Source organism: Penicillium riverlandense (genome assembly GCF_028828495.1).
Source record: "Penicillium riverlandense strain IBT 135883 chromosome Unknown utg000008l_segment0_segment0, whole genome shotgun sequence".
NCBI lineage: Eukaryota > Fungi > Ascomycota > Eurotiomycetes > Eurotiales > Aspergillaceae > Penicillium > Penicillium riverlandense.
The window spans coordinates 363724-385699 of NW_026643199.1; the positions used below are offsets into that span (position 1 = coordinate 363724).

At 52.4% G+C, this 21976-nt stretch overlaps 8 protein-coding genes across 8 annotated transcripts; 5 read left to right on the forward strand and 3 right to left on the reverse strand.

Moving 5' to 3' along the window:
• Positions 1 to 2181: 2181 nt before the first annotated feature.
• Positions 2182 to 3129, reverse strand: flbD (putative MYB family conidiophore development protein FlbD; the record flags this gene model as incomplete). The annotated part of the gene is made up of 1 exon (XM_057200543.1): positions 2182 to 3129. The coding sequence occupies one exon, from the start codon at positions 3127 to 3129 to the stop codon at positions 2182 to 2184; it is 948 nt and encodes a 315-aa protein (XP_057048530.1).
• Positions 3130 to 9752: 6623 nt separating this feature from the next.
• Positions 9753 to 11140, forward strand: N7474_009134 (NCBP3 domain-containing protein; the record flags this gene model as incomplete). The annotated part of the gene is made up of 2 exons (XM_057200544.1): positions 9753 to 9818; positions 9884 to 11140. 2 exons carry the CDS (start codon positions 9753 to 9755, stop codon positions 11138 to 11140), a joined length of 1323 nt encoding a protein of 440 aa, XP_057048531.1.
• Positions 11141 to 11425: 285 nt separating this feature from the next.
• Positions 11426 to 12970, forward strand: N7474_009135 (uncharacterized protein; the record flags this gene model as incomplete). Its single annotated transcript, XM_057200545.1, has 1 exon — positions 11426 to 12970. The coding sequence occupies one exon, from the start codon at positions 11426 to 11428 to the stop codon at positions 12968 to 12970; it is 1545 nt and encodes a 514-aa protein (XP_057048532.1).
• Positions 12971 to 13518: 548 nt separating this feature from the next.
• N7474_009136 (60S ribosomal protein eL29) lies at positions 13519 to 14057 on the reverse strand (the record flags this gene model as incomplete). The annotated part of the gene is made up of 4 exons (XM_057200546.1): positions 13519 to 13554; positions 13619 to 13721; positions 13943 to 13994; positions 14051 to 14057. The coding sequence occupies 4 exons, from the start codon at positions 14055 to 14057 to the stop codon at positions 13519 to 13521; spliced, it is 198 nt and encodes a 65-aa protein (XP_057048533.1).
• A 583-nt stretch (positions 14058 to 14640) lies between these two features.
• Positions 14641 to 15446, forward strand: N7474_009137 (F1F0 ATP synthase subunit delta; the record flags this gene model as incomplete). Its single annotated transcript, XM_057200547.1, has 6 exons — positions 14641 to 14772; positions 14841 to 14863; positions 14931 to 15061; positions 15116 to 15204; positions 15261 to 15350; positions 15414 to 15446. 6 exons carry the CDS (start codon positions 14641 to 14643, stop codon positions 15444 to 15446), a joined length of 498 nt encoding a protein of 165 aa, XP_057048534.1.
• A 167-nt stretch (positions 15447 to 15613) lies between these two features.
• Positions 15614 to 17020, forward strand: N7474_009138 (uncharacterized protein; the record flags this gene model as incomplete). The annotated part of the gene is made up of 1 exon (XM_057200548.1): positions 15614 to 17020. The coding sequence occupies one exon, from the start codon at positions 15614 to 15616 to the stop codon at positions 17018 to 17020; it is 1407 nt and encodes a 468-aa protein (XP_057048535.1).
• A 689-nt stretch (positions 17021 to 17709) lies between these two features.
• Positions 17710 to 20085, reverse strand: N7474_009139 (uncharacterized protein; the record flags this gene model as incomplete). Its single annotated transcript, XM_057200549.1, has 3 exons — positions 17710 to 19458; positions 19515 to 19882; positions 19935 to 20085. The coding sequence occupies 3 exons, from the start codon at positions 20083 to 20085 to the stop codon at positions 17710 to 17712; spliced, it is 2268 nt and encodes a 755-aa protein (XP_057048536.1).
• A 492-nt stretch (positions 20086 to 20577) lies between these two features.
• Positions 20578 to 21652, forward strand: N7474_009140 (putative L-cystine transporter; the record flags this gene model as incomplete). Its single annotated transcript, XM_057200550.1, has 4 exons — positions 20578 to 20618; positions 20685 to 20702; positions 20752 to 21190; positions 21263 to 21652. The coding sequence occupies 4 exons, from the start codon at positions 20578 to 20580 to the stop codon at positions 21650 to 21652; spliced, it is 888 nt and encodes a 295-aa protein (XP_057048537.1).
• Between the last annotated feature and the right edge of the window lie 324 nt (positions 21653 to 21976).

A 21976-nucleotide genomic window follows, 5' to 3' on the forward strand; every position in this document is an offset into this window, starting at 1 on the left:
TTTTTTTTTTTACCCCTGAAACTAACCGTGCCGTCCACCCCTCCCTCAGCCGTCATCCACACCGAGCCCCACCGCGTGTTTTTTTTTTTCCTTCTTTCTTTCTGCCGTTTTCCTTTTCCATTACCTCCCCAACGGTTGTTTCAGATGGCAATGATCGATCTGAGTCTTGGCGCCGTTGGGCCCCCCTTTTTTCTGTCACGCCCCTGCGCAGGAGCCGGGGGTGGTCTGGGCATGCCGTTGCAACTTTGTTTCACCTAGGTCTAGTACAAAGTATGTACTGTAGCTCTAAAGCGAGATGCAGCAATGAGAACAGTTTTCAGGATTTCATCTCTTATATACACGAGGCATATTTACGGTTGATCTGGTGCTGCTCCCTCCCTCAGGATGCATGTATTCAGTATTCCGGAGTCAACACCCAGCTTACATACTGTAATAGTACCGAGTAAAAGACAATAAAATACTGTACGGTCGGGCAATTACAGGTCGCTAGCGCATGAGCTAAAAGAGAGAATTCCAAATACTTGGGTAGGCACGATTGTCGATGTCACACATAGACCGTGCCTCAGTTAGAAAACCCCCTGCTTCAGTCATTTAACTAGTAGAACAGACGTCACTATTATACATGCTTCCGCCAGCCACACAACGGCCGAACCACAGAACATGAAGTCAATAGCTCTGGCCTGGCTGCTGATTCGGCACAAAGAATGGATCTTCGGTGCGGGGACTGTGATAGATGGAGACGACCCATGCCGTCTATGGTTGGCCGGCCTGCCTGGTGGTCCCGTTCTTTCCCCTGGCTGTTACCACGGCAGCTGAATGTTCAACTGCTGCTGAAGAGTGGGACAAACAGCGCCTGTTTGATGTTCTTCTCAAGGGCAGCCCGGATCTAGCGCTGGTTGGGCGCTTCCTCGAGCCCTAATCACATTAATCACAGGTCCAGCCAGTGTTAGACCTTGCCATTATTAATGTGGATTAGCAGAGAAAAAAAAAGTTTCCGTTCATCCGCACACCCACTCCGGAGTACTGACCACTGCATGTACATTGTTCACTGGCTGACCCTCCTCTCCCTCCTTCGGTGACGGGGGCCACGGAAGCCAGACCCGGCAGCGAGTGCAAGCATGCATGCAAACTCAGCACGAACGCCTCCACGATGGCAGGCCGTCCGTGCCCCTCTGAGTGGGACCCGCCGTTCATTCCTTTCGACCTATGACCTGTCCGATCGATGCATCGCACCCGGGCCCGACGGGCGGTGGCCATTGGCCTGTGGGCGTGGGTTGCTGGGGCCCTGGTGACGACTGGTTGTTGAGCAGCACTAATCACGCCGCCACCCTGTCGGCCGCTCTGGTGACGGTGCCAGAACGTTGATCGCCTGCAGCTGCGGACGAACCTGTCGATTAAACTTCTGTTGTCTCTACTTGGTCATTTTTCGTCACCGTGCATCGTTGCTGCTGCATCCGTCCAGATCCAGTGGTTTCTAGCGTGGTGGCTTCACTAATTGATCGTACATCGTCTGCCCAAACAGGATGTACAAGTAATTGTTCGACCCCGGTGGAGCCCTGCTTCCCGCCGAGACTACCATGGTTTGTCTAGGCCCCTTGCGTCCTCCTCGTGAGCCACCTGGCGCATTCCTCGCGGAGAGCCGTGTCTTGTGGAGCTGACGCTTCAGGTCGCCACTGTCTTTTGAGAAATGTACCACGAAGCCAATCTAGTAGGAATGTTGTACCACTTGGGTTATCAAAAAGAAAAGAAATATGCGATGGATTTTCCTATTCCAAAATGCGCAGGGGTATTATGTGCCAGCAACCAAAAAATATTTTCAAATCCCAAAGAAAAAAACAGAGTCGAGCAAGGCTAGGCCTTTCTTTTTGGCCTTGCCCAACTCCCCCCGGTTGTTAAACTCCCAAGCCGGACGACCAATCCCAATTAGAGTCGTTCACTCCCAGCCTGCCCAAAAAGAAAGAAAAATGAAACCAAGTTTTGTAAATCCGAACCCGAACAGAAACCGTGTGGTAATACACATTAGGAGTACAAAAAAAAAAAAAAAAAAAAAGGCAACCCAAAATGAAACAAGAGCGAGTGTGTGGATGTTTTCGACACATGTACAAGTCCAAGAGAACCGAGGGGAATAATATGGCACAGAGAATCAGAAGAAGAGTCGTACAGTCGTCAAAGCCGGGGGTTCTAATTCAGAAGGTTATTGACACCCATGCGAGTATCACGGGCCGGCTCGGCTTTGGGCTGTTGCCACTCTTTTTGTGAGTCCACGGGCTGGTGCCATGAGGCCAGAGTGGGTTGGTACTCCATCCATCTCCGTTTGGAGGCGATTTCGGACAGAGACTCAAGCGTTCGCCCGGGATAGCTGGGCGGGGAGTCATCCACGACCTGGACGGAGGTGCTCGGACGGCGAATATCGCCGTACTGAGACCGGAGATGCTCTGGAACAGGCAGAAGTTGAGGAGACGGCAGAGTGCGGGGCGATGAAGAGCAGACGGAGTTGTGGTCGGAGACCATGGATGGAGGCTCGACCGAGGTGGCATTAGACACCTCTGAGAAGGCGGGAGAAGTCAAGGGGGTTTCAATAGGGCGGTTGATGGAGGGGAGCGTGTAGATGGGCGAGAGTTGGCGGGGCACCATGGAAAATGACTCTCTCCGCGAGTGAAGGTGGTGGTCAGTGTGGGCATCCTCAGTCCAGGGTCGAACGGGATACCGCGAGCGAGACGGGCTGTGAGCAGAAGCCCGGGTGTAGGGGGCCTCAACCCGGCCGTTGTAAGTGCGCGAGGCCGACGGAGTAGTACCCACGCCACGGCGCTTGCGGTTCATGCTGCCATTCCACCAGTTCTTGACAGCGTTGTCGCTGCGATTGCCCAGGCGGCGGGCGATTTCAGCCCAGCGCTTCCCCATTTCGGTGACCATGCGCTCGATCATCAGCCCCTCGTCGGCGGAGATGGGCTCGCGATTGAGCGAGGGCTTGAGATTCTGGTGGAAGCGCTCGCGACATTGTTTGGGCGAGCGGTAGTGCATATGTTGCGAGATGCGCACCCAGTTGTTGGGGCCTTGCTCGCGGACTAGTTGGAGGAGCAACTGGTCTTCCTCGGGGACCCAGGGTCCACGACGATGAGAGGGAGGCATAGTATGGTGTGTGTGTGTGTGTGTGTGGGTGGGTGGGTGGGTGGGTGGGTGTAATTATTGTAGTTAAGGCTTCCAGATGTATAGAGAGAGAAGAGAGTTAGGGCTAGGTGTGGTGATGGAGTGAGGTTGGAGCGAGGTTGAAATGAGGTTGAAGTTGGAAAGGAATGTGTGTGTAAGAGAGAGACAACCATTATATCTCAATCTACCCAGGGGGATGGGTCCAGCAAAAATGGACTAACTTCACTAAAGGCTGCTCCACCCGCACACACGATGAAAAGAAGATCACGATCCAAGATCTCGGAGCTGACAGCTGGTATTACCGTATTACCAGTCATTAATACTGTATGGCACACAGTTCCAGTATTACTGTCCCCTGTATAGTCTATTATCCCTCTGTCCCTACTCGTGGCCTGAGTTAGGGCTATTCGTGACGACTGCCTCCAGGCCCTCCTCCAGGAATCCATGTCCCTGTTCGCCCACTCGTCACTCGCGTCCTGGGGATACTGTAAACACCCAGTCCATTCAGAAATACCATCCAGTAATATAACCCCCCCCCCCCCTTGTCGCACTATTGTATTATCCTCAGATCGTGGGGATCCGACCTCGTATGCAGCTGCGAGAACACTAGCGCCCGGTTATTGTCCTGCAGCACTATCGCCATAGGGAGGGGGCCGCACTTGACAGGGAATCAAAATACTCCGGCGATCTGCACTCTACCCGAGCATTCGGGCTGAGAACCACAGACCATCCAGTAAGGATCGGAGGGATCGACATGGAGCCCCGTTGCTAGAATTCCAAATCATGCCCCACTGCTCCCGTACTAGGCCCAATTGGGATTCTTCTTTTGCTGTGTTTTCCTATTCTTGATTTGTTCTTTGTGCCTTCTTGCCTCTAATTACTTCATCGCCGTTAAGATCTCCGATAGCAAAGAACCCCGACCCAGCCGGCTGGAACTCAGATAGAGACAAAGAACAGTGAAACATTAATTCCACCTTAGGCACCTGTCACTTCTTTCAGTCCGTCTGTTCCAGGTCCACCCCGGACCAAAAAAAGAAGCAATAGTTCAATAAAAAAAAGGGGGGGGGGGGAGAGAGGGAGGCCAGTCTAGCTCCCGTTAAGTGACAAGCGACCAGCCGCGGTTAGAGATAGAGATTTCCCCAGCCTTCAGCCAGCCATGCACAACACCTTTACGCAATCGCACCGGATCTGGGATTTGGCGCCCACCATTGGCTGATCGGATATACCTCGAGCTGATCCATGCTCCCTGGGGGCTCCACTGCTAGATGGTGGAGTCTCGGATCATGGTTGACAAATTCTTGTGCTGGCGCAGTGCATATTGTTCCTTGTAATTATTGCACGGCGACTCCGTAGGAATCGAGCCCCCGAGCATCGCCGAACATATACTATAGCACACTACGGAATTGCGACCATGATCGACGAGCGTCGTACAGTTGCGATAGACCACACAAATCATACAACTTTCATTCTTTTACCATTCATTATCTCTCTTCTGCTGCAGGGACAGCTCGCTTAGAAGTGCATGGGCCACCTGCCAACCTGTCATTGATTCTGCTTCACTGCAAGCCGATCTCGACGACCCACCGCTGCAAGTGACAGCGTATGTTCAAACCGTTGAGCCACACCTTCTTTGTACAGTAGTGTGTGTGTAATACTAATAATGGATTTATTATTCTTCTGTAACGAGCCTCCGATCTCTAGGTATTTGTCATTCTAGGGGGACCGGGACTGCTGATTCGGGCAAGGATAGGCCGCGGTTCACATCTGGAGCTCCACCCTTCAATCTATTCCATACTTTCTGGTCGCCTGTTTTTATAGTAGTGACGCCCGTTGCCAAGTTAATACTATTGACATGAGTGGGGGGAGCTCAGCTGTCAGGTCCGTTGGCCAGCCCATTTTTGTTGGGACTATTGAACTATGAGGATAGTGGAGTGTAGAGATGGCATCATGTTCACATCGTTCCCTATGTTCCCGATCGCACCCATTCTCCTGGGTACGACCGTTGGCCATCTGGAAAGGGATTGAGGAACCGTCCTCCTGGATGCAACATCGACTAGGGTGTTCCCGAGAAGTGACCTGTCACTTGGGCCCGCCGGGTCTGCCAATCAGGGGCACCAGCAGTATTTGAGATTTATCCTGGTCGGTCTGCAGGGATCACCGCCGATCACCGTATGAGTACAGGGGCCATCATTACTCTCTCCACGATCTGGCCAGCTCCATTGCAGGTGGCGTTTCAGGAACAAACAATAAATAACCAGAAAGCCGATGACCAAATATTTGGAGTTCTACAACGACCACTTCCATTATGAGGATTGTTTGTTCAGTATTCGGATACATTGTGTCTTCCGGTAATACGAATACTCGCACTGACGGGAGGCCAGACTGCTTCCTGACTGTCGGGCCTGGTCACGTGGATGATCCTTGTTAGGCAGTTTGTTGTGCGCGATCCATGGAACGGCAGAGTTATTTTACAATAGCACTATAAGACAGAGTACCTAGTACCTGTTACCGGTACTGGGTACACTTGATGTGTTCCATGTGGTTGTTCTTCACGAATGAAAAATGAAAAATGAAAATGAAAAAATGAAAATGGAAAAATAATCAATAAGACAGGTGTCTTTGAAACCTTAACCCAGCCGTTGGGACCACCGTTGGCTGTGAACAAGCCCAAACCAGATCCCTGCAGGGGCCATGACGTACTCTCGGGGTCCATCGGGGACTAAATTACTATAGAGCCCGACGGCCTGTCACACGTGGGGGTTGCCCGGACGAACACCTCCCAACTTGGGCAAAGGTCAAGGATCCACTCGCCACGAACTACGTCCTCCTGGCCATGATAGTTGTCGTGCCTACGTCTATATACCATATACCATAGTAGTCATGAAAATGCCTCTGGTTAGGACTGTATCATCGAGGTCAAAAATTATCCTTCCAAAGAAGGGGCTGCCCCGCCGTTGGGCCGTTCCCCGTTGTGCCGTTCACCGACTGGCCCGCTCGGCTGTCAAAAGTCCAGGAATGCTCTCGCTTACAGTAGTAAATACTGTTTACGCGCCGGCGGAGTTTGTTCCATACCCACCAAGAAGGTTTAGCTGACAAGGGGGGGGGAAAGCAAGGGGCGAGCAACAAGGCACCATCCACAGACATTACTCGGCGTGGCTTGCTCTCACCTTGGCGTCGCCGGTTCAACCCAATCTCCTCAGTCTAAACTCAATCGGCGAACCACCCCCCGGCCTTCCAGTGAAAATCCGAGCCATGAGCCACTGGCAGGGTTGTTGCATTCTGCTGGGACGGCCATAGCTTCCTCCCGGTATGGATCGGGTGGGTGCGCCAGCAAGCCCTATCCCCAGCCCTGTCCCCGGCTGCTATTGGAAATGTGGCTGGCGGTCTCGCCCGCCAGGAATAATATGGTATCTATCGGTATGGACTGTACTTCAAGGAGGGGTAAAGAAAGGGTGGCGACAGGCTCTCTCGTACGCCTGCACGGCTACCAAAACAGTAACCAAGCAAAGCATGGGAGTGGAACTTGGCCCCTTCTGGATCAGAACGCCGTTACTGTACAGCACCGACTGAGGAGTGCATGGCCGGGGCCACCCGTGCCGATGAATAGTACGGAACCTGGATTTCGATCCTTGCGGGCGGTCTTACCGTGGAGAGGGTAGCAACGTCCTTCGAGACCTTTATCCGGGCCTCAGTTCAGGGGGGCGAGAGCGAGGTTGTCCTTGTAGTGGAGAGAGAAACTTTTTGCCAGCTTTGAGTTTGCAGCCAGTGATCCTAGTGCCGGTCGTGTTGTTGCTGGCCCGCGCTCTTCCGATTCGGGTTGATGGCTGCGAGACTAACTTATAGAGTCATTATCTGACTGGTCCGTCCCCCTGGTCTGGGGTCGATGGAATAACTAATCTGTCTGTAGTCTAGCGACTTGGTGATATCGCGAGTCACGTGTGTTTCTTGCCCTGGACCGGATGAATAGAGGCCATGGAGTCTACTCTACCTCGGTAGATACTCAGTGGAATTCGTATGGTTTATTTGTGATAATCAAATATATCGTATTATTGAGCTGCTCATGCATGCGTTCGATTTGTGTTTCTATTGGTTGTGTGTGTGTATGTTCGGCAAATTTGTGGAAAGATATATATCTGAGAATAAACATGGCAACAACACTACAACGCTGGAACCCTTTATCGATTGACAATAGTCTAGCATGATTTAGTTGTTACATTTGCCACCACTCTCATACAAACACAAACGATGCATTCAACGCCGAATCAGCCCACACCCGAGGTCACCCTTCCCTACTGTTCTTATCAGGTAGAAGCCTCCAAACCCACAGACAGCATGTGACACAAATCTCGTGGCTGTTCCCAATCCAGCTGAAACAGAAACGAGGGCGTTGCATGCAAGGGAGCGCGTGTGCTGAGGGGCGAGATGCAAGGTAGGTGTGCCCCCGTTTATGGGAATGGAGGATTGGACAAGATGCCGACAGGACAGTACCACCCTGTCTATTTGTATGGTATCACGTACGTCGTACAGTTTTTCATTGTACGTATAGGTTTCAATTCCGTACAGTTCTCGTGCGAGGGTGATGGTATGGTGCTCGGCTGAGATGCATCATTTTTTGAAAGGGGAAAATGCGGCCATCCGCAGGTCGACCCATGACCAAAGCCACGGAGAAGAAACCATGTGGTCCGCGCGAAGAGGGTCACTGTAAAGAAATAGACTGGCTCCGATGTTAATTGAGTCTGGCAAAAATTTGTCTCAGGTCCTGCGGCTGCCCACAGATGTTCTTTTTGTCTGGCACGGTATGCAATACAGAAAATCCCTGGGGAGTTTTATCAACGTACCGTATATGCAATCAAGTTCCCGGCCAAGGTAAAGGAAACCATTGGATAGCATGAAGCACTGATATTGTGGCAGTTTTCAGCTTTCGTGGTTTCATGCTTATTCAATAACCTGGGCTCACTGAAGACTGTAGACCCGTATTTCGACACTAGTCCATCCCGATTGTGCTACGAGAACAGTGGCCAGACATACCCGTGGGGGCTTGATGCATACAGATGGAAAGTTAAGAGTGCTTCAGCTGGACAGTTGCTTTGATCTTTTCTGTTTCAACCAGGCGGTGACTGGATGATTGATTGATCGGATGCGTGACGCGTTCCAGAGGGAGCTGCTCCCGGATGCTAATGTATTTGAAATCTCGTACAAGTCGTCGCCATACTACCAGATCTCATTGTCTGCTTCGCAGGTAGTAGGCTGGCCTTCCGGCCTGGGCTTACGGTCTCCATGTAGTCGCATTACCGGACAGAATACGCCCTACTGGAACCACCGATATCCGTTGTCCTCCAGGCAATTCCAGAGAGTCCCATAATTAAGTCTGCAGCGAGCTAATTCCGAAACGAGTCACAGGAAGACGTGATGTCACCGCTCCAAACAACGCCCCGTATTCCGGCTGCCTGGCCAGCCGCACCGTAGAGATGTCTCGCAATATTCATTTGACCTCACTCTCGCATGCATTCATAGAAGCCATGCATGTATTCCTAGCAGGAAAATGTTATCGATCTGGAGATTGCTGCCGGCATGATAGTGGTAGATATAAAAATCATAGATGGAGTATTCAGGTCCCGCTTCGTCTAGCCAGAACACCCGGATGCCTTTGCCGTTGTAGTTCTTTGCCTTGCTCCATACCAAGTTTGCCTCGACGTTGGTTGCGTCAGAGTGTGTGATGTCGCCGTCAGACTACATAGCAATTCGTATACCGCGGTCATGTCAGATGAGCAGACCTCCCTCCAGAATTCAAGGTTGTTCTCCAGAGCATCTCGACAGTTGGCTAGACGGAAACCATAAGCTCTACTTTAAGCGCCAGCTTTAGGAGGTTTTGACTCATACATAAGTAAAGCTACGAACAACCAAATGACTATGAATCAAGCGTGATGCTGCGACTATGGATAAGGGTCTTGCAAGACAACTCGAAGACGAACATAATTAGGGAAACATAGCTGAGTACTGATATGATTCAGGAACCATCGAACGAAAACGAACAAAGAAACTTCTAATCGTGCCTAGCCTTGACAAGTCATATTATTGCACTCCAATGAAAGAATTTTTCTCCTTTCGATTCGGACACTTGTTCGTACTCGTATCTAGACAAATTGTTCCCTAAAAAAGATCAGCGATGCTATCTAAAGCCTTCCTTCGCGACCCTAAGAAATTGTAGGTTGACCTAAAGTTTGATCGATAGCATCTATTGATCAAAACTAAGTTAACGGTCGATGGTGATACAATTGAGGAAGTCGTGGCATTTCAGCCGAATGTTCCTCAGATCCACACCGTAAATGTAGGAGTTCTACTTTCCTCTTCCTGTTCTCATTATTACTGTCAGTAGATAGCGAGAACCCTTGACACCTCACAAACCAGGTGTCAAACGGCCCATGACATAATCGTCCCCCACACGGGCACTAACCCGATCAGGCCAACCCAACAGCTTCGCCTTCACGCTTTGCTTTTTCGTCCCCGAAATTCACTCACCTCTCTTCTTGCTCTCCGTCTAGCCTCGCTATAAGACAATCAAGCAACCATCGGGCGCACACCACATTGCGACTGCTGACGCATCAATGGACATGGACATGGACCTGGACCTGGGCCTGGCCCCCGAGCCTGAGCCTCAGCCCATCGCGATGGTGAGTCGTCACTTTGGCATGACATGCCCCTAGATTTCTCGCATCCTAACACGAGGACTTTATAGGATGTGGGACACGTGGAGGGAATGGTCGATCCGCTCACTGCCGAAGCGGATGCGCTGTACGAAAAGGTCCACGTCCGGGGCGTGGACGACATGACAACCGACAACATCAGACAATTCGCCAGCAGCCACTTTGAGCAGGAGCAGCCATCGCGCATTGAGTGGATTGACGATACATCCGCCAACATTATCTACTCCTCCACCGAGATCGGCCTCCAAGCACTCGCTGCCTTTACGCAGGCCGGTGAGGAAGGAGACGCGTCTGCCTTGCCGCCTCTGCGTCTACGCTCGGCCAAGCTCCTGTCAACGCACCCAGACTCGGTCCTCCAGGTGCGCTCGGCTGTCAAGACCGACCGCAAGAAGGCTCGTGCCCATGAAGCTAGTCGATTCTATCTTATGCACCCGGAGCACGATCCCCGAGAGCGCCTACGACGGGAACTAGACGAACGAAGACAACATGGTGGCGGCGACTCTAGCGATGGTGACTACCGGCGGCGTCGGTTTGATGACCGCGAGCTGCGACGACGCCGAGACCGTGATGGGGAGGACCGGTTCAACGTCGACATGTACGACGATCATGGTGGCAGCTATTCAGACTCTGATCGCGGTACACGGGGGCGAAGAGGCCGTGGTCGGAGAGATCTATTCCCGGAAGATGAGGATCAAACATTCGGGCGCCTTCGCAATCGCAGCGCGTCGCCCGGTCGCGACACGTTGGAGGACAATGACAGGGTTGATCGCGCCGGCCAGAGCAGACGTTTCCGTGAGCGGTCGCCACGACTCGGCCGCCGCAACGAAGGCAAAGAGCTCTTTCCAACCAAGGGCGGCAACTCGGGCGCAAGAGAGCTCTTCCCTAACAAGCCGGCCTCCAGCTACATCCAGAACCAGAATAGCAAAGCAAGTAACCACCGACGTTCGGACGCGTTTGATGCTGCAGACGAGACGGCCGATCTGCTTGGCCGAAGGATCTCTGTCCCGCTTACTGACGGGAGCTCTGATAAGCCGCAGCGGAACAGAAATGTTGAGCTCTTCCCAGACCGTGATGAAGACCAAGGTGCTGCCATGCGTGGGCTTACTTCGGAGGATCAAGGATGGGCCATCCGAGGTGCAGCAAATGGCATTTCCATTAAAGGAAAGGGATCCTCAGTTCGGGAGCTGTTTCCCTCCAAGTACGGAGACAATTCTGGCAAAGAATTGTTCTCAAATACGTTGCAAGGGCGTGGAGGACAACGGCGGCGTGCCGAGGACATGTTTGGCTGAAGCCACCGAGGTCTTGAACAGGAGGCGGTGCATTTGCGTTTCATAGAATGTTTTCATCAGCATGATCGAGGATATCCGGCGTTTGCCAATCAACAGGTGTTTTGAGATTCAGAATCTAGTAGATAGAACTGCCTTATGATGCAATGAAACATACGTATAATTCGAGTTGAGGAATCGTTGGTGTTGGGCATTGTCAATAATAGCTCTGATAGTTAATCATGATACGCCGCGGCATATCTTCTCCCGCCTCCATCCTCCCCACCCCGTAGGCGTGCATCGGCGACCATGGCTCCCTCCACATCGGTCGATGCTCTAGCCAGTGCCTTGGTGGCCCGATTCCTGCGAACGAACAACTACACCGAGACTCTCGGTGCGTTCATCCGCGAGGCCAGTCTTGCTCCGGATGTGGGGCAGAGCTCCGGCGACGACACGAACAACTGGACCATTCAAAGCCTGCTCGAGGAGAAGAAAACCTTCGACCAGAGCGTGAATTTTGAGCGATATGGCGCAGATAGCTCAGAGAAGGGTCTTTGGAGTGTTCCAGGTGAGATATTCTTGACTATTGTTCGCCTTCGACACCAGCTAATTGTGGCAGCACCTTCAAAACCAAACATTGTGCAGACACCGACATCAGCGAATCTACTCGCTGCATCAGTCGAACGCTGGCGGAAGCCTTGCGAGAACGAAGATGTCGCGGAGTCAGAACGCGGCTACATTGTGTCCACTGGCGCAGATAGAAAAGTTCATCTGCTCGACACTGCAGTCGGCAATAACACCATTGTCTCGTTCTCCGGGATATCTGACTCACCCGTGCTCTCTTATGTATCCGTCTTGCAAGGTCGGTATATTTTGATGACCAACATGTCCGGCCAAGTACTCCTCCAGCGTGGCTCCGACACCCTGGATACCAGAAGAGACCATACGAAATACGCCGTCAAGGTGGTCGCTTACGAAGACCGATGCGGCTCCAGTACTTCTCCCCGAAAGCTGTGGGTTGCTACCGCTGGTTGGGATGCGATGGTCTACCTGTATTGTCTCAGCATCCCAGACGGAGTAGACAGTTCAGCACTTGCAATTGGGAATCCTGTTGCACGCATCAAGCTAGTCACGAACCCAGAATCTTTGCTCTTTGTACGCCACATCGACACTGACGAGCTGCTCCTGCTTGTCTCACGAAAGGACTCGACCTATCTTTACTACTACGGAGTGGATTCCATACCGCAAGGCGTCACCGACTCCGAGAATGACGCCCAACCACCAGTCCCGGAGAGCAAGCTCCTTGGACACCAGAATCTGGCACCCCATTCTAATGCCTGGGTAGCCTTCTCCCCTGCACACATGGCACTAAGTCCACACGACCCAGGTCTACTAGCAGTAGCTACGTCGACGCTGCCGCATCTCAAGGTCATCATCGTGCGGCTATTGTTCCCGTCAACGAAGACATCTCACACAGAGGACAATTCCGAGGCTTCCGTGACGCAGGCCTCTCAGGCTTTCGCAGCGCTGGCGCTGCAGAATCGCGAGGACGCCGCCATCCTCGTGCAGGCCAATACCTTTGCGCCGCAGACGGCGTACTCGACACCGCAGGTAGCGTGGCGGCCTGACGGGTCGGGTGTTTGGGTCAATGGGGACGATGGCGTGGTGCGCGGCATTGAGGCTAAGACTGGGAAGGTGGTTGCTATCCTTAAGGACGGGCATGAGCGGGGTTGTAAAGTGCGCACGGTCTGGGCTGGCTATGTTTCTGTGCCTCGTGACGGCGAGGAGCCGGCTCAGGAGGAATGGGTCATCAGTGGGGGATTTGATAAACGGTTGGTGATTTGGAAGGTATAGTTTGAATGTATACTACGGGTTCGGAATGATAGGTATGTGATAGCAAAACCTGAGATTGCATAGATGTAGAATAGAAAACCAGACCTAGATCGATAACTTTCGAGAGGAATTTGTCAAAACTACGGCTTACGGAGACGGGATGTGGCCATCCAACCGTGCACCTGTTCGCTTGAAGGAGCACAAACAGGCGATTGGTAAATGGAGGACGACCTGGAAGACGCTCTTGGCACGTAGAAAATCCTTCAGCTATCGCACATGAGGAGAGGTGCGCAGCTGTACACACATATGCCGGGAAGGAGAAGGGAAGGAAATATGGAGAGTTTGCCCCATGCTGGGGAAATCCAGATCGAGAAACTTGTTTAGCAGTTGGCACCGCCGAGCGTTAAAATCGAATTTGAAGCCTGTTGATTTCTGTATCTCACACAACCCCGGACACGTCGCGCAACGGAATAACCAGACCTCTTCGAACACGGCGGACCACGGTTGTCCGGGTTTTCATCGCAACGTTATGTTCACCGAGTCCTTCCACATTTTGTGTTTCTCCACGTTTATGCGATCTCCCGCTTGCCCTCCTTGCGCTCCTTCTGTTCAATGGATTAGTATTTGTGTTTGTCGAAGGGTGGATGTCGATGGCAATTGTAAACGTACCAGCGCCTTCATGGTGCCGTGCAGAGCGTGACGGTGGTTGCGACGGAACTTGGGGTCGACACCCTTCAGGGAAGGGTAACGGTTGGTCTTGGGCTTCTTGATACTGTTTGAGGACGAGGTGTCAGCGTCCGATTGTCAAGATTCATGTGATGTTGCGATGCTCAGGATTTGTCGGTCGATGGTCCGGGCGGATGTTTCACTGTAGCGCTGCAAAAAAACCCTCCGAACCACTGACGACAAGCACAATCTCCTCTTGAAATCTTTCCAGGCGCAAAAAAAGGGCGGTGCAGGGACAGGAAATCGCATCTTGGGGAGGGTACGCACCCGTTACGGTGAGCCTTCTGGCTGTTGTGGTGCTGGGAGGCGTTCTTGGACTCTGTAGCGCAAGAAGATTAGTGACTGAGGGTTTTTATAGGACAAGACTTCACGTACTGGCCATCTTGACGGATGTGGTTGATTGAGGTGAACGGGAGGTTGAAAGAGACGGTCAAGTCAGTCCAGGCGGTCTCGGATCCAACTAGGGCTTGTCTGTGTGGGAGATAAGCGAGCCGGATCATGTGACGGCACGTGACAGTCAAGTATAGTGCCAGTGACAATCGTGAATGAGTGCCGGTCTGCTAGTAATCATACAGAAGGTATTATTGTTTACAGAGATATTTGCAGGGTGACATAATTCCAAGACATACGTAGACAGCGCATAATTCACTCCCTTTGGGTAATTTGCTGCGAATTCAGTCTCTTCACTTCCAGGCTGGTCTCTCATCTTGACAAGGAAAACACTATTATAGACAGTCGCAGTATTTGGAAATAGACAATTCTGTGCGAGAGAAACGGTTTCATCTTTTTTTCCCCCATCGTTCCCATGTCCTCCCTTGCTCTCTGCCCGACGTTTAGTATAGCCCTTGGACTGCCCTCACGTGACGCGCTAGGGAACAACCGGCCGCCCGACTTCGACCTTTGCATCTCCCGTCAAGAGGGATCCATCCGCCTGCCTTTTCACCACCACCCCCATCCATTGCACCATGAGCTCCCTCCGCTTCGCTCGCTCTGCCCTGAGGGCCCGTCCCTCCATGTTCGGCGCTCCCATCCAGCGTCGTGGTTACGCCGAGGCCGTCGCCGACAAGATCAAGCTGTCCCTGACTCTGCCTCACCAGGTGCGTTCAACTAGCTCCAACGACCCCTGCCCTCTATGGCCCTAGGACTAACTCTTCGTCTCCATCAGACTATCTACCGCTCGACTGGCGTGTATGTGCCAACCCCCTTGTTGCGCCCGATCGGCCCGCCGCAGATACTGACAGATTCGCGATCACAGTACCCAGGTCAACCTCCCCGCCGCCTCCGGTGAGATGGGTGTCCTTGCCAACCACGTTCCCTCCATTGAGCAGCTCAAACCCGGTCTCGTGGAGATCATTGAGGAGGGTGGCGCCACCAAGCAGTACTTCCGTACGTCCCGACCGCATCATTGTTGAACAAAAATGTTGACTTGACGATTTTCAGTGTCCGGTGGCTTTGCCGTCGTCCAGCCCGACTCTCAGCTGAGCATTAACGCCCCCGAGGGCTTTGCTCTTGAGGAGTTCAGCAGCGAGGTAGGTTTTTTGGAGGGTTTGGTACCGGGCCGTGGAACACGCTGACTCGAATACAGGCTGTTCGTGCTCAGATCGCCGAGGCCCAGCGCATTGCTGGCGGCAGCGGCAGCGAGCAGGATATTGCTGAGGCTAAGATTGAGCTGGAGGTAGGGATCCCTTATAATATGCGATCACTATTAAGACCGTTTGACTGACATGATCGCGAACAGGTGCTGGAGACTCTGCAGGCCCACCTCAAATAGATTTGTTGATGTACATAACCACCTCGCGCACTCTCCTGATGTAGAATTATAGCAATTCTCTTTTGTCATCCTCTGTTCTATCTGTGCATCGCTCCTTCCTCGCAACGTGACTTGCCTCGCTTCGTTTCTTCCTCTCTTTCTTCCTTCTTTGCCTTCGTCACCCCATCATGCCCGTCCATCCTCGCTCGATCAAATCAGATCCCCTGGGCGTCGTGGATAGCCGCGTGCTGACAATGACCGACTCCTCAGTTAGGGGCTTCCTTTCCCCTTCGTTTTCATCAGTCATCGCATTCGAGGAGACTCCGCAGAGACTGTGTCTTGCAGACAGTCAAGAAGACAAGCTCACCCAGGATGCCCGCTCCCTCTCGGCCGAGGAGTGTGCCGTCGATGCTGATGACTCTCGCGAAGCAACCTCGCATGTTGATGACACTTGCGAAGTAACACCTCATACACTGAAGGCTTGGTTCCCCAATCTTGAGCTGGATGTCACGCTGGACAGGTACCGTGGTCTGGATGGCCTCGCTGAACCGATGAACCCCCAAAACACCCCGGCCTCGCCCAGTGAACGAGACAGTATCCAGTGTGAGCCGTGCGACACGGAGAACATACCCACAAGCCCTGCACCCCAACGGGCATTCGCCCTAAACTGGCTGGGAGCGACGATTGAGAATTCTTACGACACACATAGTAATGGATGGCTTAAACCATCAAAATTGCGCTTCTCGACAGATGAACAGGGCCCTCTTACGTCGCCGATGGGTGAGCATAAACCGGTGAACGTCTACCAACCGAAGGAACTGGACCTCTCGCCGGTGCGATGTGTTCGTTTCTCTCCCCAATCCCCGCGTCCTCTTCGGCCGATGAGTCGTCCTGTTCCATCAGTGGAACGCCCGCAGGATTACGTCGCCTCGCATCGCCAAAAGAAGCAGTACGAGAAGTGGAAAGGTACTCGCTGTCATGCTCGAGCTTCTCCGTATCGCAGTCCGACCAAGCTCTCGGCAAGTCGTCCAAACAAGCGGCTCGGCATCCATTTCTCATCTCTGTCCAACTTCCCCTTCCGCAGAATTGGCCAGGCACGTCCTGAAATCAACGACGATGAGGGTGGAGACATTGCTTTGGGAGAAGAAGTCTTGAATGCCGTTGACCGGTCGACGCCTTCGGATCAATGCAATCATTCCTCGACGCAAAGTGATCTCTTCGCCTTCTCTTTTTCTTTGCACAAGATTCAATGTCTGGATCAACCGTTGTCTCGAAATGTGCGAGTGTATTCTTATGTGTTTCAGTGGGGAATGAACACGACGGCCCGACGAATTGAGGAGCTGACGCACACTGCTGTCTATTCAGTCCCGAATGACCTGGTTATGCAGGTTAATTTCATTCTACCAGCGCTGGTCCTTCGTCTCGCCATTGCTGTCTTTTCTATTGCGCGATCTCTGGCCTGCTCGCCTCTCGGGGTATTCGCTCTCCGGCTCGTCGGATCTATTCTGGCTCTCCTCGTTTCGTTCGCTATCCTTCTGTTGTCCAAGTTTGGAGTAGCTCTCGACTTCCATGTAGGCTGTGATCATCGCCTTTAGGGGAAGACTTGTATTGTTATCGGGCTTTACGTTATCGGATGGAAATGGCTGCTTCCAAGACGGGGTGTGTATTATTTTCTTTATTCTCTTTGTCTGGCTCTCCAACTGTTACCTCTGTTACCTTTCTTCCGCGAGCCTATTCTCTTCCGAATGTTGTGTTCCTGAGGGGAGGATTGACTATGATATACCTATAAGCTTTTCTGTATGGGCTAGCCTGAAATGAAAAGAAGGCTTCTGAGATTATATCTGTACTTAAACCCCGACCCACCATATCAGCCGCTTCAACAAAACTTGGTTACATGCGGCACTGCTATCGACCCAAGGAGCCGCATCAACGAAAAATTTACGAAGTGAAAGTCCTAGGATGTAGAATTGAGGCAGTATGTGAGAATACCCTCTGTCTTGCTGTAGCAAATCGAAAAAGAATCAAGATCTGGTATATTGAGGGAAATCCGGTACAAAACAACCATGGCTTTGAACCCTCAAACGCTGGCATAAATAAAAAAGAATGAGAAAAGTAACCTAGCTAATGAACCCATTACCGTTGTACTCGCAAAACACACCCAGAGAACCGAACCGAACCGAATGGGCTATTCATATTGACACGAAGCTTGAAAAGAAGAAGTGAACAAATCATTTTGTACAGATCGTAGAAGCGTCCAGGTTCGGACAAAGCATGCATGCATTCATCAGGTAAACTCCACACCATGGGACTGTTGTCGATCCTGGCGTGCGCGAGCTCGTTCTGCACGGCGCCGGCGCCGGTTGTTTGCGTAGGATCCGCTGGCGTCGGTCCCCGTCCATGTCCCCGGTGATGTGACGCTACCAGCACCATAAGGCATGCTTGAGGGTGCTGGGTGTGGTACCGGAGGTGGCGGAGGCATATTGCTCATCTGAGACGGTTGGGCGTAGGAAGATGGAGCAACTGATGGCCCTCCTCCTGACCCTGCTGCAGCCGCGGCAGCAGCTTCTTGCTCACGCTGCATCTGTTCAGCTTGTTGGCGCTCCAATTCTTCCACGCGGCGCCAGCGGTCATTGCTGCCCTCGCCACCTGATAGAGAGCTTGCGCTACCGGTGCGTCGGCGAGAGCTATTTCGCTCTCGGCGTCGTGCTTCACGACTCGCGGCTGCTTCTTCTTCTGTCAGACGACGAAGGGTCACATGTCGGCCGTCGTTGTGCATCTTTACTTTTACGGACACTGGCGGAGATTCAACGTGCTCGTCTCGATGCCGGCTACCGCTGCTCGGACGGTAGCTGGATGCGGCAGCGGCAGCTGCTCCAGCAGCGGCCCCAGCTGCAAAGTCTCTTCCCTCATGAGAATGAGGTCGTGAGGATCTTAGATCTCCCGACAGTTGTTGGTGTGCTGGTGGGATAGGGGGGATATCTGAGGGCATAGGATGAACGGTACCGGTGGGTTCCGCGCTGAGAAAAGACTCTCCATGGGACTGCTGTCGAGGTGGCCGCGGAGTCATATCTGTCGAAGTGATGTCGCTTTCACTGTATGCACTGGTATGCCTTCGCTGGGGGTAGAACGCTGCATCTGCGGCACCAGCGGCACCCGAAGTACCCGTAGCATACTGTTGTCGCCGTTTGCTGTTTGCTCGCTGCAGCATTTCGTCTTCCTCTTCTCGACGGCGGATGTCTTCCAGCCGACGTTTCTCTTCTTCATCTTTGCCGCGCCCAAACAGCTTCTTCACGGCGGCAAATGCTCCAGCGCCGAGTATCGCATCTCGAATTCCATGGCCGCGTCCACCACCCTCTGGCTCGGTGAAGTAGGTGCTATTGTAGTAGTAAGACGAGCCAGGGCTCTGCGGCCGGCTTGGTGGGCGGCTCGGAGGGCGATTAAGGGGTGTTTGGTGACTCGGCTCCGGTCGTCCGTCTTCCAGCCTGCTGAGAGAATCTTCCGTGTAGCTATCTGTCCGCGTGTGAGCAGGTCTGTATTGGCCCGACTCGGCATCTTCCTCTCTTTTCTTCCTTCGATCCCACCATCCTTTTGCCAAAAGACCAGCACCCGCGAGTGCGCCTATTTCAAGAAGTTTCTTTCCCCATCCACCTCCGCGATTGGAGACTTCATCGGAGTACTTTTCGTCAGAGTACGACGTGCGTGAGTCCTCATAAGCTTGACCCGACGTTCGACGCCTTCGAAACATAGCAGCCAGACCAGCTCCAAGAGCTCCACCGGCCAATGCTTCTCCCCATCGGCTATGATGGCGTTCTTCAGTAACCGCAGGTCCAGTGTAATGACTGCCATGGGCGCTTCCCATGGGATATCCTTCAGTGTCGTAGCGATATGAGAGGATGAAGTAGATCACTAAAAGCGCAAAAGCCGCTAGAGTGAAAAGAATAAATAAGACCTTTGGCGAGCCGTAGAGCGTGAGTCCTAATGGGATTTGGACAATGCCCAAGATGGTGAGCCCCCGGCCGAGCCACCGATGGAACTGGAATGAGCATGTTAGTATTTCACCGGATTATCGCTTAAAGAGCCATAACTTACCACAAGCTTCATTGGAACATGGCGACTTCTTCTTTTGCTCTCAACTTTGTGCACAAACCAGCCCCACAGTACTTGGAAGATCACCAAGACATAGATAGCCAGACCAATCCCATGATGAGGGTTGGTCAGACTTCTCTCTGGACCGACCGCGAACCACCCAAGCACAAACACGACGGTTGTCAACAGTAAAGTAAGGACCTGGCACCATGCATGAAGTTTGAAGGCCCAGAATGGATTCCACCGAGAGTAGTATCGAATGATGAGAGTCGAGGTTGGGACAATGCCCAGAAAAACAATGGTTGCAATGACACCGTGGGCGATAATAATGGAATGGTATCCGGCCATATCTTTAAAGCGATTGCCCATGCCTGAAAAAAGAATCAGTTAAACCAGTTCAAAGACCTGTGCACAAACACCCACCATTATAGCGCATTGTCTCAAAGTTCACTCCCATCAAATTTGGCAGCAGAAAAGTATCGCGCTGTGAGTCCCAGGTGCCATCTCCGACATGGAGAGTATTCGAGGAATATGTGCTGCTTCCCGGGGCTGTGAGCCCCGATTGTGACCCCATTATTGCGGAATCCTGATCCAGCGTGGGATCTCGAAACTCCGGAATGTGCGATTTATCGAAGGAGATCTATTGAGATCTCCCGAACTGAGGAATGCACCATGCGACACAAGAAAAATATCCGATTGGAGAGGAATTTGGTGACAGATGCTTGAACAATGAGGGTCTATCGAATGCGCTGAATGATCAGGAATGTGGGCTGTGGATCGTGGTGTATCGTCGCTTAAAGGACACGGAGCAGAGTGAGAGAAAATCGAAGCAACGAGGATGCCGTTGTAAACTCGGCTGGAACGAGAAGAACATCGGGGAACACAAACAACACATGAGCGGCCCAGCACATCACCGGGACAACCAGCCCCACACCGACCGATACTGCCGGCAGAATGTCACCGCGTTCTCCAACCTCCCATATCAATCATCACTCCATTATGACGATTCTTCGTTTCCTCCCTGTTTCTTTGCCATGGGAAAGGGTCCCCGGAGGGACGAAACACAATGGATCCTCAACTAGAGATCTTTGTCAAGGCGCTGTCTCGGTGTGTGGCCCTTCCTGACCTTGTGGTCATCTGGGACTTGAGCTGACCAGTCGTGTATTCCTGCAGCCTCTTAGGATGGATCTAGTACGTTGTTGATCCTGTCTTTTTACGACATCGACTAACTAGATGTAAGCATGCTTTGTTGGTCTGCCTCGTTCTACCCCCAGCCCATCTATAATTACCAGCGCGGTTCCACGTCGGGGTTAGCCATCGACTTCCCCACTATCAACTTCTTGGGATTTTCATATTATGCGATCTACACGTCCGCTTTTCTGTACTCCCCCGTCATCCGTCAGCAATATGCAGCGCGTTTTCCCAACTCCGGCGAGCCGACCGTCCGCTTCAATGACTTGGCATTTGCGGCGCACGCGGTGTTGTTGAGCGCGATCGTCTACTCGCAGTTTTGGCCCAGTATTTGGGGGTTGCGCGTATTGCGCACCCAACGAATCAGCAAAACTATGTTGGGTTTGTTTTGGGGTTCCGTTATGGCGCCCCTGGTCATTGTTTGGATGGTGGTGGCACGCAGCCCGGACGGCGGTCGTGATCCTGCGTCATGGGCGTGGATTGACGTAGTAAGTACATACATACATAGTCATGTCAACCGGGTTTGTCAATTCGTTGCTAACGGAGGGGTATTTGTCAAGATTTATGCATTGTCGTATGTCAAGCTCCTGATCACGGTGGTGAAATATGTGCCCCAAGCCTGGGTGAATTACAAGCGCCAGTCGACCGTGGGCTGGAGTATCATCCCCATTCTTCTCGACTTGAGCGGGGGGGTTCTGTCGCTGGTGCAACTAGTCCTCGATTCGAGTCTCCAGAGCGACTGGAGCGGAATCACGGGCAACCCGGTCAAGTTCCTGCTGGGCAACATCACCATTGTCTCAGACACGGTTTTTATTGTCCAGCATTACTGGTTATACCGAGATGCGCCGAAGGACACGAAGGATGCGGAGGATCGGGATCGGGGCGACCAAAGGCCGTTGTTGTCTGATGAGCCTGACGAGGCTCCCCGAGCCACGCGAGTTCTAGTTTAAATTTGGATCTGAGGATCACAAATTATAGATCGGCAATATTTTTGTATCCTGTTTGAGACTTTTCTTCAAGAATCCTGAGACACGTTTTTTGGGGGCGGACGCTCATGCCCATTGTCCATCGCCGGCCCCCAGGTTTGGCTACGCCGTACGAGTCTGCCTTTCCTCTTATCTCCGATCCGATGAACTATGCTTAATCGGGTAAACGATTCGGTGCCCACTGAACTAATCCCTAATGGGGGCAGTCATCGTTACGACCATCATTATTACAAATCATGACTCCTCGGAGTGTTCCGACCTATTAGCAATCATGATTATTATCCTCTT